The sequence below is a fragment of the Tachypleus tridentatus genome, chromosome 1 (assembly GCF_004210375.1).
Source record: "Tachypleus tridentatus isolate NWPU-2018 chromosome 1, ASM421037v1, whole genome shotgun sequence".
In the NCBI taxonomy this organism is placed as follows: Eukaryota; Metazoa; Arthropoda; class Merostomata; order Xiphosura; family Limulidae; genus Tachypleus; species Tachypleus tridentatus.
The window spans coordinates 138,066,635-138,083,078 of record NC_134825.1 but is presented as its reverse complement, the minus strand read 5'-3'; the positions used below and the strand labels follow the sequence as shown (position 1 = coordinate 138,083,078).

At 34.4% G+C, this 16,444-nt stretch overlaps 1 protein-coding gene across 7 annotated transcripts in view; it reads left to right on the top strand.

The window, feature by feature from the left end:
* Positions 1-16,444, top strand: part of LOC143225272 (E3 ubiquitin-protein ligase RNF14-like) — a 91,865-nt gene that overhangs the window by 24,697 nt on the left and 50,724 nt on the right. For all 7 annotated transcript variants that reach the window (XM_076454387.1, XM_076454369.1, XM_076454378.1 and 4 more), the window contains one exon: positions 5,922-6,081. In XM_076454387.1, coding sequence (XP_076310502.1) covers positions 5,922-6,081 — 160 coding nt within the window. The remainder of the gene's footprint in view (positions 1-5,921; positions 6,082-16,444) is intronic.

Genomic DNA, 16,444 nt, shown 5'->3' with positions numbered 1-16,444 from the left:
ATATTCCTATGTTCTATATAATGTAAAGAATGTGTTTTACATACATTTAACTTGTCAACAAATCACAGACATGTATAGAAGAATTCTTAGCCCAACAACAATAAAGTATATGTTTATACTAAAAAAGTATAAGCAGAAGCCTTTAATTGATATTCTGACAGAGCAGCACACAGAGGATATTAATCAAGCAAAGACAAAATGAAATTACCAAATTTCTATGGTAGGTGTAGAAAATCATACACCAAAAACAAAATATAAATTCTGAACTAATATGAAACACTCGTAACTGATACCTATATGCTGAGAAGTGTTAATTACTGCAGCAGGATGTTCTGAGAGAAAATTTTGTTACTATTTTGTAATATCTTGACCTCCTAAGGAAAGCAAACAAACCAGTGCTACCAAGTACTATTTGGAAAGTTATCAGTGTAGAGTCTCTTTACTTTCACACAAAGTACATTTTATGCAATGGTTTGATTTTGCAGTGCATCAAGCAATAATTGTATTTGAGGGATATAATAAGGTTGTAACTCACTTTAGACAGACAGAAGGATGCATTGGTGAAGTAGGCAAATTTACTGGAAATATGATTATTACTTTTTAAAAGGAACAGTTTTTTGATAATAAGGAAAGGCAGTAGAAATTTATATCATTACTTTTATAATGGGTATGAAATACTTCATATCAGAGGAGGTGCAGACTTTTTGTTTTTCTAAGCACCTGATGCATCATTGGAAGTGATTGGTAATATCCTTGTTGGTTAGGGCAGAAATCTCTTCTTCAATTGCATTATCCTGCTATTTTTGGACAGGATATATTTCACAAAGGAACCAAAACAAAATATGAGAAAAGGTCAGGTGTAGCACATATTAGCAAAGATTACCCTTGGTCCAGTTGTTTCTGGTAATATATATGACTTAAAATGATTCTCATACCCTTTCAAGTATAACTTCAGCAGTAACATTCTAAGAAAATGATACCAGTGTATTTTAATCTGCTTAGCTCAAATCGTTTTAGACCTCATAGTTTATCAATTAAGTGAAATCTTCATTTTCTGTTGGTTACAAGTAATGTGATAACAAAGGTAAAGGAGAATTTATGGCAAGTTTTCAAAAGAGGATGCTCTGTGGGAGGCATGGAATGTGACCTGTACTTTACTACTTATATCTCCATAAAGCAACAAGATTTCTTTGCTGCAAATTTAGTTTATCATGGTTACACACACACACACACACACACACACACACATATATATATACACACACATACATATGAAAGTTACTAAGCCCACTGAAGAAGTGTCATGCAATACAGAAAGTAAGTTTAGGATTTATGTATATTACTTAGTTTTTATTTTTAAAAATTAAAATTGAAATGCACTAAAAGAAAAGTAGCTTACTTAAATTTGGAATAATTTTGTAAAAGGTTGTATCATGTTCACTTTGATCTAGCTGTAGTAAGAGGTTGTTACGTAGTGTAATTTGTTGCAGATGAATTTACGATTTATCATGTTACAAATGATACATAATACTATTTTTAAGTAACCAGAAACTTGAATTTAGAAGTTAATTAAATGTAAATATGTATCACATTTATGATATTTGCCAACAGTATTGATACACACAATTTTGTTTTTAAAACAAAATATATATTTTTATATACAACCAACAATACAGTTTATAATAATGGTTATTTCAAATAGTTATTAAAAATATTTGTTTATATAAAGAATTTTAGAAATTTACAAACAATGGTGAGTTTTGTATATGGTCTGAAACTGAATCTTTTATTGATGTTCATGGAGAGCAAATTAGTTCTTTGTTGATAGATTTATATGCCTCTCATGACAGCTAGCTAGCTTGAAGTAACTAAGTTTCCACCAATGACAATATCTAATGTCTTCATAGAAATACTAATGTCTAAAGTTAATTCTCTGAAGCTGATCAGTTTGTAGTAGTAAAATCTATAAACATTCCTGGTCAAATTCTATAGTTTTCCAATTATTAAGCATTAATCGCAATTATGGTTTTTGAGGTTTAGAGCACACTAACTAGCTGACCAATAATAATGTCTCTAGGCTAGCTGCTTTTATATGAATCATGATATTCTAGAACATTCAACACTGTTCAAATAGAATTTCTGTAGAACACATTGTTGATTCTTGCACTCAAGAATCTTTTACAAATTTAGAGAGGTGAGATTTTTGCAATTTACATCCAACAATATACTTTACATACATATAAAAACCTATATTGAAACAAACATATGTATTAAAATAAAGTCTATGTATGAATCATGGACTTCTGTCTTCATCATCATTTAAGCTGTGACATTTCATACCTCCCAGTCATGTTTACATTAATGATGAGTAATTTAACCAATCAGATAACTTATGTGAATGTCTGAGTGTTTCTTATTGACCATTTGAAGTCAGTTTAGCAGTTTCCAGTGGTAGTTCTACAATTTTTAATATATTAAAACTAATTATTGTGATAAAAAGCAATTTGACACCTTTTACATTTTTGTGTGTTATAATACACCTTATTGAAGGAACACTATCAACTGAGATGCAATCAGAAAAACAAGAATAAAGGTTGGATTACATCTCCTAAAAATTTAAATATTTGGCTGGTTTTGTGACTCACTAATATTTTTAGATTTGGATGAAGAGGGGGCTACAATTTTTCAAAGTATATCAAATTGTAAAATTGCTGGGCTACTACTCTCTTGAGAACATTTAATTACAGGTACAGGACATACTATTCTATCAACTTGATTATGCCATTATTTCTGTTTCCAATTAGATTACAAATGCAATAAAACATCCTAATCAACTCCTTTTTGCATAAATTGATGGTTATCAGAGGTGAGGGGACATTCTGTTGAAATGAATACTTTGATAATTAGGTTCAGTTTCTATATAAAATTTGAGGCCCAGCATGGCCGGGCGTGTTAAGACGTGCGAGTCATAATCTGAGGGTCACGGGTTCGCATTCCGTCGCGCCAAACATGCTTGCCCTTTCAGTCGTGGGGGCATTATAATGTGATGGTCAATCCCACTATTTGTTGGTAAAAGAGTAGCCCAAAAGTTGGCAGTGGGTGGTGATAACTAGCTGCCTTCCTTCTAGTCTTACACTGCTAAATTAGGGATGGCTCGCACAGATAGCCCTCGAGTAGCTTTGTGCGAAATTAAAAAACAAACAAACAAAAATAAAATTCGATCTTCCTACTCATTTTCCTTCAAATCCAGTGCTTTGAATTTTTCTAGTTTATTTTATTTTATTTTGATATTATTGACTACATTATTGTTGTATTCTATGTTAATTTATTTTGATGATATTGACTACATCATTGTTGTAATCTATATTATTTTATTTTGATGATATTGACTACATCATTGTTGTAATCTATATTATTTTATTTTGATGATATTGACTACATTGTTGTAATCTATATTATTTTATTTTGATGATATTGACTACATTGTTGTAATCTATATTATTTTATTTTGATATTATTGACTACATCATTGTTGTAATCTATATTATTTTATTTTGATATTATTGACTACATCATTGTTGTAATCTATATTATTTTATTTTGATGATATTAACTACATTGTTGTAATCTATATTATTTTATTTTGATGATATTGACTACATTGTTGTAATCTATATTATTTTATTTTGATATTATTGACTACATCATTGTTGTAATCTATATTATTTTATTTTGATATTATTGACTACATCATTGTTGTAATCTATATTATTTTATTTTGATATTATTGACTACATCATTGTTGTAATCTATATTATTTTATTTTGATATTATTGACTACATCATTGTTGTAATCTATATTATTTTATTTTGATATTATTGACTACATCATTGTTGTAATCTGTATTTTATTTTGATATTATTGACTACATCATTGTTGTAATCTATATTTTATTTTGATACTATTGACTACATCATTGTTGTAATCTATATTTTATTTTGATACTATTGACTACATCATTGTTGTAATCTATATTTTATTTTGATACTATTGACTACATCATTGTTGTAATCTATATTTTATTTTGATACTATTGACTACATCATTGTTGTAATCTATATAATTTTATTTTGATACTATTGACTACATTGTTGTAATCTGTATTATTTTGTTTTGATACTTACATCATTGTTGTAATCTGCATTATTTTGTTTTGATACTTACATCATTGTTGTAATCTGCATTATTTTGTTTTGATACTTACATCATTGTTGTAATCTGTAGGTTATTTTGATACTATTGACTACATCATTGTTGCAATCTGTATTATTTTATTTTGATATTATTGACTACATCGTTGTTGTTGCAATCTGTATTTTATTTTGATACTAATGACTACATCGTTGTTGTTGCAATCTGTATTATTTTATTTTGATACTTACATCATTGTTGTAATCTGTATTATTTTATTTTGATACTTACATCATTGTTCTAATCTGTAGGTTATTTTGATACTATTGACTACATCATTGTTGCAATCTGTATTATTTTATTTTGATACTTTTGACTACATCGTTGTTGTTGCTATCTGTATTATTTTATTTTGATACTTTTGACTACATCGTTGTTGTTGCTATCTGTATTATTTTATTTTGATACTTTTGACTACATCGTTGTTGTTGCTATCTGTATTGTTTTATTTTGATACTTTTGACTACATCGTTGTTGTAGCAATCTGTATTTTATTTTGATACTTTTGACTACATCGTTGTTGTTGCAATCTGTATTATTTTATTTTGATACTTTTGACTACATCGTTGTTGTTGCAATCTGTATTATTTTATTTTGATACTTTTGACTACATCGTTGTTGTTGCAATCTGAATTATTTTATTTTGATACTTTTGACTACATCGTTGTTGTTGCAATCTGTATTATTTTATTTTGATACTTTTGACTACATCGTTGTTGTTGCAATCTGTATTATTTTATTTTGATACTATTGACTACATTGTTGTAATCTGTATTATTATCATCTTGTTCTATAATTTGTAGATTTATAAACACTTCTGTATCATTTTAACTCTTTCCAGTTCCAACCTCTTTTTAATTTTTTCAATTTGGATAATCTGGAATACAGTATTTCAGAGGCAAGCCACCTGATATGATTTAAAATAAATTTCACACCAGTTTTTACACTTAAAATACTTTTTTACCTATTACGAAACTATATGTAGTTTTCACCACATAAATCACAGTTCGCAACTTTCTGATAAACCTGAATTATGGTAGAAGAGTGGATGTAAAATCTCCTGATACGTGTACAATGAAGGGCGAGAGAGTGGATAATTATGGCTAAGTGGTGAATGATCTAGAATATCTGAAAGATATTCAGAACTTTGAGCCACTTATTTGTTGACAGCATGAGAACAAATTCAGTGACAAAAAGTATACAAAATTTTAGAGGAAAGTACATGTTTGGAATCCATTTTAATTGTAGAAATTTGTTTGTTGGTAAATTTCTAAAAGATGTTTCAGTCCTTATCACTTTCCAATTCTGGATTGATGTTGAGGAAGTATGGGTTGTACAGAAGTTTGTTATGCTGCATACGATGTAACATATTATGAGTGTTCTAGAAATTTTACTATAAATAATGACATAAGTACTCAAAATACATGTAAATTCTGGGTAAAGAACTAATTAAAGTAAGAAAAAAGAAGTAAATTATGGGGTTGTGAAGAGAAATTAATAAACGTTATGGTAGTTACTTATTTGAGCTTCATTACATCATGAAAAATGCTAATATTAATCAGTATAATTTAGTTATATTGCACCCTTCATGATCATCAATTGATAATGTTCTTAGGATTATTTAATGTATAAAAGTACATTTAGTTATATATATTTTGTTTGTTTGAAGTTATCAAACCTTTGCTCTCATCTTGAACACTTGTGGAAGCAGAATGGGAGGGAAGTTGTTTTGTTTCAGTGGACTCAGTTCTTACAAGAGGAAACACTTACTTTCTTGGGAATTAATAAGTGCCTTGATATCACTTCTTTAGTGACTTACATAATTAGGGGTAAGTAGTATTGTATTATTCAACATTTTGGAAAATCTAATGCATTATACTTTCAGCTTCATCTATTATATGCAATCTTGTTTTCTTTGTGTATTTCATCAGATAAAGGTTATTATCCTGCTTTGTAAAAAGTATATTGTTTGTTATTATTTTCATTAACATCATATTGTTATTACTTTTTTATTTTGGTATATTGTTTATTATTATAATTCTGTTATAAAAATTGTTTAGCATTTTAACTTCATTAAACCTTGTGAGATGTTGGTGGCATTAACAGTAAGGGTAACAAATTGATGAAACAATGCATTTCTAAAATTTACATGTAGAAATGTATATTTAATTAACTGCATTTATTGCCAGGGGAAGGTTTAATTTTACTGTAATAACTTTAATATAATTATTCTTTACCACAACTGAATTCAGTTTTAAAATAGTTTGAATTCCTAAGTTTTTGATGCATTTTCATGTATATAAGTATATATATCATTGACATACATTGATGGATTTGTGAAAAAAATGTATAGCAAAAGTACCATCATGATTGTCAATATTTAATTCATTTAAAAAAGATTAGGCAAGTCTAAAATTCAGTCTTTGTTGTATTTTTACTGAGTTTGTGTTCATTCTTGGTGTGCTTAGGCTCATAATCAGTTAGATGCTGAGTATTTTATGTAAGAATTTTCTATTTTTATTTATAATTTATTTAAAATGTAGATTAAATTTAAAACTTCTAACTATTAATGTTCTGGTTAGAATGCTACTTTGTTAATATCCTAATTGTGATTACAATGTTTTGGTTTATTTTTTGAAAGATGCTTAACATAAAATTTAAAAAGTTAGACCATTGAATATGTGAAGAAAACAAACTTGTGTTTAGCTAGTTTTTGATGAAGCTTGATGTGTTATTGTCAAACATCATTGTTTCTAAGTGTAATTTATAAAGTAAATTTCTTGTAGCCTTTTTTAACTCAATTTACCATTTTTTAATTAAACTTATACTCTTGCATTTTTCAAATCTCAACACTTACCTTGAATAAAATATTACTACATCTGGATATTTTATAAATAATTTTTCTGATACAGTCTCATGAAATAGCTCTTCTCAATTAGTATTGCCTTTTAATGATACATATTCTCAATGATTGTCATAAGCCTTCCACTACCCACTTCTGTGTACCCTCATGTAAATGATTATGCAGCAGCTCCTCACCAATAGGAGCATGACACAACTCCAATCATAACCAGTGCCTTCTCTACATTTGCACTTGTTCATCACTTTTCAAATGGCACTTTACTGTACAGACATGCTTGTTTTTGTTCACAAGATTTGTCTTTTTTTTTATACACTACAGACTTAGTTTTTCTTTACTACTTTTTGATATTTCTTTATTCAGGAGACCTTTTGTTAGTTTCTTGTTGGGTGAGTGGTGCTCATCTGGGTATATATATTAAATCCACACTTTACATCTTGTGACCATGCTTGGTGTCAGTTACGTTGAAGCTCTTCCTTCTGTGAACCTGACGTACAAATCCACCTGCTATTAGGTGTTGGTTGCATGTCACCATTTAGTTGTCATCTGTGCTAATACAATTATGTTGCAGGATTAGGTTACACATATTGTAGAGATGGGATGTTCTGTAAAACAGCCAGTAGTTCTCTATAGTGGTTTTTTGCTTCATAAATATGTTCTTTCCAGACTGGACACCCGTGAGTAAAACAGATACGAATTACTGCCCATCTATGATGCCTAGTGGCACTGAGACTTTTCCTACTGTGGGTCTCATGTACATTTCCAGATGCCACTGAGTGTTAATTGACCAACATCAACCTTCAGAATAGGGTATTGCAGTAATCTGTTCAGCTATCTCTGGTTACGTGGTCCCCTCCAGACTCTCCAAAGCCTTTTTCCTCCTTTTTTCTAGTGGAATATGGGGAATCCTTAACACTTGCCAGATCCTAGCCACTGGGGTGGTGGACTTTGGGGCCTGTTCTCCTGAATGATGCATCATACTACTCCATTTAGAATAAGGTGATGGAATCTTGAGAGTTTTGATGGCTTACAGTACTTCTTACTGTGGACCTGATATACATTTCTAGATAACTCCATATTTTTGTTGTACCACTATGCCATATTTTTATATATAATATCTGCTTTTTCCTCACTGAGGTATTTCTTCTTCCTTTCATCCTCCAGATATACATTTCTAATGAGCCTGGTTTACAACACAGTTAGAATCATGTATTTGTGGTGCGATACCCTTCCAATCCTAGAACTGATGTAGAATTTCAGATACCATTAGGTGTTGGATACAGTCAAACTACCAGTATAGTTTTTTAGGCCATAGCAGCTTGACACCCAAGGGTCCTATTAATTAGCAATATGTATTATGGGATTCTGTCATGATTCTCTGCCTTTTATATTCATGATACAGTTATGAAAAGGTGAAGAGTATATCTAAATCAGATGTGGTATAGTCTCCCACAAAAGTATATTTTTTTTGTTCCACACTGACAGGTCTCTCGTTGGATGCTTCCTGGAGGTGATCATTTTTTTCATTAGTTCTCCATCAGTTAACTATGAAATTCTAGCAACTTTGTAAGAAGAGGTAATTGTGTCCACATTTGTCTGTGTCAATGATTCTAGTTTTCTCCCAGTTTATTCTGTGTCCAGTTGAACATAAAGATAGTACAAGACTCATGAAAACACAAAATTCAGCCATTGCAGAACATGCCACGTCAACTGGACACAGAATATACTGGGAAAAAACTAGAATCATTGACACAGACAAATTCTGGAAGACAAGAAAATCAAAGAATCATTTTATATTAACACTATTAAACCTTCACTTAACACTAGTTCCGGATTAGAGGTGAGTATTCTGTGTCTGCCATTGGTGAATCTACAGAAAATCTCTCCTCCAATCAGAAACGGTGATAATCCAACCAATCACAACACGTTTTCACAATCCACCAGGATACCATAAAAGACCTTCAGCACACACACTGACTTCAAGATGAAAGACTTTCGACACGTCGTCCTCTATACTTGTGTCTCCACAACAGGTAGTTACAGTCCATTCTACAAGGCTTCATCATGAATATTCTGCCTAAACAATCTATCAAAGAATACTTACGTCTGCTGCCACTTATTTCTATTATTCAATTTTGCCCATATAAGTATTGGTCTGATTTTTTTCTCCTTTGCTACAATTTTTTATATTCCACTCAATTGCCTTTGGCAGTATTTTTCTCATTATACTTTTCACCTGTATCAAAGCACCCTCTATCCTGGTACTGTATGTAATCACCTCATTCAAATCATTTTTTCTTTGACACAGTTAGACAGGTATCTCTACAGAAGTGCAGCAGTTTTTATACACTTAGTTGTGATTTTTGTGTCACTTAGTGGCTTTCTGCATAATTTATATTTAATTATTTTGAAAAAATTGCAACACAATGTTTTTAAGAATAGAATGAATGAACAGATTATTATTTCCAACATCGATGCTAATCAGACCTCCACTATTCTACCTCCGTTACCTAGCATCTTTAAGTGGTGAGGGGGAGTCACTCTCAGTTGAGGCTTTCTGTAATCTTATTTGGTGTGAGGCTCAGATATATCTTAATACTCGGTGTGTATCTCCAGGAGATTCTAAAGGTGCTTTAGTCAATGATGGAGAATAATATTTAAAGAGTGTGCACTTTTTTTCACATACATTTACCAAGCCAGCTTCTCAGGAGGTCAGTTTGAATCATCCACTTCCTGCTCCATTTCTTCAGTTAATCAGTTGGATTTATAAGATTTAAGGGCTTACTCCAGTTGCTTTTGAGTCTTCTTCTGTCTTGATGGCTGAAAGGTTTTAAGGTGAACACTTAGCTTTCCTCTTTCATTTCATATTGCTGTTCATGCTGGGGAATGTATTGCTCAATCATTTAATGATTGCACTTTGTCCTCCATGTTTGTCTGAATAGCATGCTTTGTTTCACCACTGTGAGGAAGGTATATATTTAGATTCACAAGGACTTGATCCTGTTTTGGATCCCCTCAGTGTGGATTCCAGTACATGGTGAGGGGACCGTCCTCCTAGGGAAGGTTCTGTTTTTTCAGTTTACCTCCTCTGGGATCTGAACATCCACCCACATTTTTACCATGCATGGTGATCCATGAAGGAGAGGAGAGGATCCTAGTAGTTGAGGGTTCCAACCCTAATGCACCACTTTGGTCTTGAATTCCTGTAGATGGGCAGCCTTGGGGTGGCCCCTTAGTGTCATTTGGCTAGACCACGTGGGCTAGGGTCAACCAAGTACCAGTGTTGGATTTCTCATTAGGTGTTGTGGACATTGTATCTGATGCTGGTGCTTGGGTATAATGTTCACAAAACCCTGGCATTGCTGCAATGCATCCCTTCATAGTTGGGTGGGGTCAGTGGGCACCAAAATATTACTTTTTTTTATCATGGATCCTCCAAATAAAAACTTAAAAAATAGTGAAATAACATTCCACAGGTAAACAACTACATCTTGAAGATTCTGAGCAGCAATCTTCAACATCTGTAACACCTGTTGTACATCATTTTCTTATACTACATTCTCTTTCAGACAAACCTTCAGAGCAAATGTCTTCCTTTTTCAAGGGACAAGAGGGATTTGCTGGCCCTCGATAATCAGTAAAGAAGCTTCGATCTCGTGACATATTGACAGAAACATTAACATCTAAACACAGTGAACTCCTCTTACATTCAAAGGCAATTGGGGATATACCCATTGAGGTTATGCCCTTTACTACTTTGATTTCATTATGAGGAGCTATTATTGGGAGGGATTTGAAGAACATCCCTGAGTCAGAGATTCTTGCTGGTTTCTCCACCCAAGGAGTTTCTGCAGTGAGGTGTATCTCCATTTGCAAAGATGGAATTACAATGCCAACAAAAATCGTCATTTTAACATTTACATCACCACATCCAACTGACACCATCAAGACAGGTTATCTTAATTGCAAGGTAAGGCCATATATTGCAAACCTTCTCAGATGTTTCCAGTGTAAATTGTTTGGTCACTCAAATACATCATGTCATTGTTTTTTGACATGTGCTCATTTCAGTGGCATGGACCACGATGCCTATGAGTGTGAAACAGACCCTCATTGCATCAATTGCAATGACTCTCACCCATCCTACTTTCGTTCTTGCCCTAAATGGTTGTAAGAAAAAGAGGTGTAGCATTTGAAGAGATTCAAAACATTAAAGTTGCTGACCACCACTTCATCTTGGACTATGCTGCTGCACTTCATTCCACCACTACAGTGGGAGTGCAGATGGATTTCTCTGTGTTCTCAAAAAAATCATTTTCAAACCATATGAAAAGTCTTTTGACTTCCATAGCTAAAAAGTTGAATCAGTGTCAATACCTTTTTCTTTCCCTAATATTCATTCCAGCAATTTGCAAGGTCCACTTCCTTTGGTTTCAGGTATGGACATTTCCTTGGGTACATCTTCTTCTCCCTCCCCAAGATACAAAATGATCATTTGTTAATGTACTCAGTTGCTGGAATACTCTTCCAACAGCAAAGACCTGCCCAGTCGACCCAGAGTAGGATCCATGGAGGTCAATAGATCTCCCTTGAATAAAGACAATCAAGAAAAAAATTGGTCAAAAACAAAAGGGCTCTTTGCCCAATTTGCTGACACATAAATAAAAATAGCCACTTTGATACAATGGAACTGTCAAGGTTTACGTGCTAATCTGGATGATATCAAAACACCGATTGTTTCCTGCCACCCTATATGTCTTTCCTTAGAGGAAACATTTCTGAATCCTGTCGATACCGTCATGTGTTGGCAGTTTTCTTTGTACAGAAATGACAGGATGTGTGATGGATGAGTGCATGGAGGGGTGGCACTATTGGTTGAACAGCATGTGCTCATCCTGTCTTTGCCGCTCGACATGCCTTTGGAGGCTGTAGCCATCCATGTTTCCTTTGGTTGTACCATCACTGTTTGTGCTCTCTACCTGTCTCCTGAAAAGACTCATAATCAGTCAGGCCTTGAAGCACTTATTGAACAGTTGCCATCTCCCTTTTTAATCCTGGGAAACTTTAATGGGCATAATCCCCTCTGGGGAGGTACTGATATTGATGGGAGTGGTTGCTCTGCTGAGCATATGCTCTCAAACCACAACCTTTCTGTTTTCAATACTGGTTCTTCTACTTATTTTCATGCACCTAGTCAGTCCTTTACTGCTCTTGATCTCTCAGTTTGCTCCCCTTAATTATTTTCCCATTTTTCATGGAGGGTTGACAGTTGTCCGCTAGGCAGTGATAATTTTCATATACTTTTGAGAGATACTGGCCGTGGTCGATGAGACCCTACCCACGTGCCCTGGTGGAAGCTGGATCAGGCAGACTGGTCCACTCTCACTGCTCTCGCAGAACTTGATCTTGCCATTGTCTGTAAGCCATCAACAGATGACTGCATTGCAGCAGTGACTGACTGTATTATACAGGCAGTTGTTCAAAGTATTCCTTAAACATCGACAAGTTTTTCAGGATATCCTCATCCGTGGTGGGATCTTGTTTGCCACATGGTATGGAAGTCTCAAAAACGGGCCTGGAATACTTTTCTTAGGTATCCCACACTCTTGCACTGCATCACTTTTCAGCAGGCCTGTACACATGCTTGATGGGTAAGGCAACACAGCCAGAAGGAATCTTGGATTAAGTTGACAACCAGCATATCATCTACCACCAGTTTCAAAGTCATATGGGACAAGATTTGAAAGGTCAGTGAGCAGTATAATTCTGACCCACCCATCTCGATCTTGCTCTCTGATGGCCAGGAAGTAGCTGATACCTGGAGCATTGCTGATACTCTAGGTGAAAGCTTTTGATGGGTATCTAGCACTTCTGCTTCATCCTCCACCTTCTTAGCCATCAAGATTCATGGAGAGAGATCACCTCTTTCCTTTTGAGCTGATTGTCTTGATGACTCTAATCGCCCCTTTACACTGGTGGAACTCAAACTGGCACTACATTGGTCGGATCCGATAATGTAAGCTATGAGTTGCTGTGCCATCTATCTCCTGCTTCTCTTGTTATTCTTCTGATTGTTTTTCACCAGATATGGCAGGAGAATGTTTTTCCTGATGCCTGGCACCAGGCTATTATCCTACTTTTCTCTAAGGTTGGGAAGGATTCCAAGATTCCTTCAAACTATTATCCAGTTGCTTTGATGAACTGTCTCTGTAAGATCTTAGAGAAGATGGTTAATGCTCATCTTGTTTGGTTCCTTGAATTAAACATCCTCTCGTCTACCCAGTGTGGATTCTGACAACAGCTCTCCACCATGGACCACCTGATTTGACTTGAAATGTCAATAAGAGAGGCCTTAATCAAATGACAACATCTTCTATCAATATTCTTTGACATTGAGAAAGCTTATGATACAACATGGAGGTATGGCATTTTGCAAGACTTCCATTTGTATGGGTTATATGGTCATTTGCTCATTTTTATTAAAGTTTAATGAAGTAGATCACAGCAAATGGTTTTAACTTCTCTCTCTCTAAAACCATTTGCATGCACTTTTGCTGCCAATAGGATATTCATCCTGATTCTGAACTCCATATTGATGAAGTTGTGCTGCCTGTGGTCCCTGAGACAAAGTTTTTGGGGCTTATCTTTGACCATAAGCTGACCTTTATACTATGCATCAAGCAGTTATGAGTCAAATATACAAGAACACTGAACATCATCTGTGTCCTCTCTTCCACCACTTTGGGAGCAGATTGAAGTTCTATGCTAAGGATGTATTGTGATCTTATTCAATTGAAACTTGAATATGGGTGGCTGGTCTATGGCTTGGCCAGGACCTCGACTTTGAAGATGCTGGACCCCATTCATTATCAGGGACTTCAGCTTTGCACCAGGGCTTTCTGCACTTCCCCAGTCCATAGCTTATATGCAGAGTCTCATGAACTCCTCTACACCTCCACTGCTTGCAACTGTTTTTACTATATGCTTTGAAACTTTGATCCATACTACAGCATCCCATCTGGGGTTGTGTTTTCCTACCTTCATCGACCGTGCTTTTTCTGAACAGATGATCTGCTACTGTTCCTTTTGGTCTTCATATCTAGGTGCAGGTAGGTGAATTGGGTTAGTCCTTGGATAGCATTGCTGTATTCACTGGTCACCCTGTCCCACCATGGCTTCTTACAATCCCCAAATGTGACCTTTCTTTAAGTCATCTGAGAAAATCAGATACTCCTGATTGGAAATACTATCTGTTATTTGTCGAACATCTTTCGAATCATCCTTCCGTTCCTACTTGTACAGATGGTTCAAAATCAGGTGACTATGTGGGCTCTACCATGGTTTGTTGTGGTTCAAGGATTGTGTGTAGAATCCCCTCTACATTTTGAGTGTTCACTGGTGAACTGTATGCCATTTCTCTTGCCCTGGATCACATAGAAGCTAAACAGTATTCAAATTGCACTATTTATACTGACTCACTGGCTTCTCTACTAGCTCTGTAATTGCTTCATTTTAATTCTTACCCTGTTTTTGCCAATATTTAAAACTGACTGGTCCATTTCTCTTTAACACCTACTCTTCTATCCAGTTTTGCTGCATACTAGGCCACGTTGGTATTTGCGGGATTGGGCTTGCTGATACTGTTGCTAAATCTGTCTGCTCTGGCACTATCACTGCTGTGTCAGTTCCATACATTGACTATGGTCATGTATTCGAGGCTCGGCTTTGTGCCACCTGGGAGTTGACTTGGAATGAGCAGTGTGAAAACAAGCTTTTCTAAATAAAACCCTTGATTGGACTTTGGCTGTCTTGCTTCCATAGTGATCGGAAAGAGGAAGTTGTTATAACTAGACTACACACTTGTCACAGTTTTTAACACATCTTTTTCTTTTATCAGGGACTGATGCACCAATGTGTTGTCTTTGTGATGCTCAGGTCACAATAAGCCACATTTTACTGTCTTGCCATTGTTACAACTCAATGACGACACCATTTTAAACATTTTGTTTTATCCATAACGTTAGACAATGTCATTGGCGATGGTGACACTGTCCACCTTAAAAATGTTTTTAGTTTTCTAAAGGCCATTAATCTTTTTAATGCTATTTGTTTTTAATTTATAAATTAGACCATTTTTAATGTGTTTCCTCTTTTAAGAATCACAATCCATCTAGTTCAATTTGAAATTAGAAAATAGCTGTAGTGTCAAATAACTTGAAACCAGGACTGAAAGGACCAACTTCAGATGTCTAATGCAGATGTTAAAACTACCCGTTAGTCATCCTGATGAGTTATGATAATTACAATTATGCTACAGAAAGTCCTTTACAACTTCTATTACTGTAGTTTCTATGTTACTGCTGTAAACTACACATAAAAATTGGATTTAATGATATTTATGTTTTAATTCAAAAATTAAACTTTGTTTTGTTTTACCTTAATTTCTTTTTACCAATTTTAATAATTTTAACTTTCTACTGGATGTTTGGTGCAGATAGCCTAGTTCCTTTGCACCATAAAATACCAAACCAACCAACTCTTTTAGATGTGTGGGGCTCCACATTGGACCAGGTGATCACCTTGTAGAGATCACAGATTTATCAGACTTACTTGACTTTCATTACTGCTCTCAGATATTTATCTTCCTTTCAGATTTTGTTGAAAACATTTCAGCACCCTCATTATCAATTTGATGATGAATTGGGTTCTCTGTTGACTTCTGCTTTGGTAAAATTGTTAGCTACTGTTCTTTCTTTGGTTTCCTGGCTTATATGTTGTTGGAATTTATTGGATAGAGATGCCTTGTTGAAAAGGGTTTGTTTACCTGCTGCAGCTCATCAAGAGATGTGTGAGGATGCTTTTCTTCATTTCTTGGATTTTGTGAGTGTCTCAGGTATTGGAATCACAAACTGATATTGCCCATTTGCATTCTTCCTTGTTGTTGGCAAGTGACTTTCCCATGTAGGATAGAGTCTGTGGGAGTGAGGTTTCATTTTCTGGACATGTGGAATTCCTTCACTACAGATTGATGGATATTATAGGTTATGGATTTGGGGTTGGTCATTCAGCTCGCTTTCCACCTCCATTATCTTCTCAGCCAGTGGTATTTTGACCCTCAGGAGATTCACAATGCTAAGGCTATCAAAGAGTTATTGGACAAGGGGCTTGTAGAAAGAATTGATCTCTTTCTTCCAGGATTTTACTCCCCTTTATTTAATGTATATTGGTTTTTGAATCAAGTCTGTGGATGATGTTGCCAATACACATCTACACATTCCTTGTAGTGAAATCATCTTGCTGTTATATGTTTTATGCACAATAGTCATGTTCTG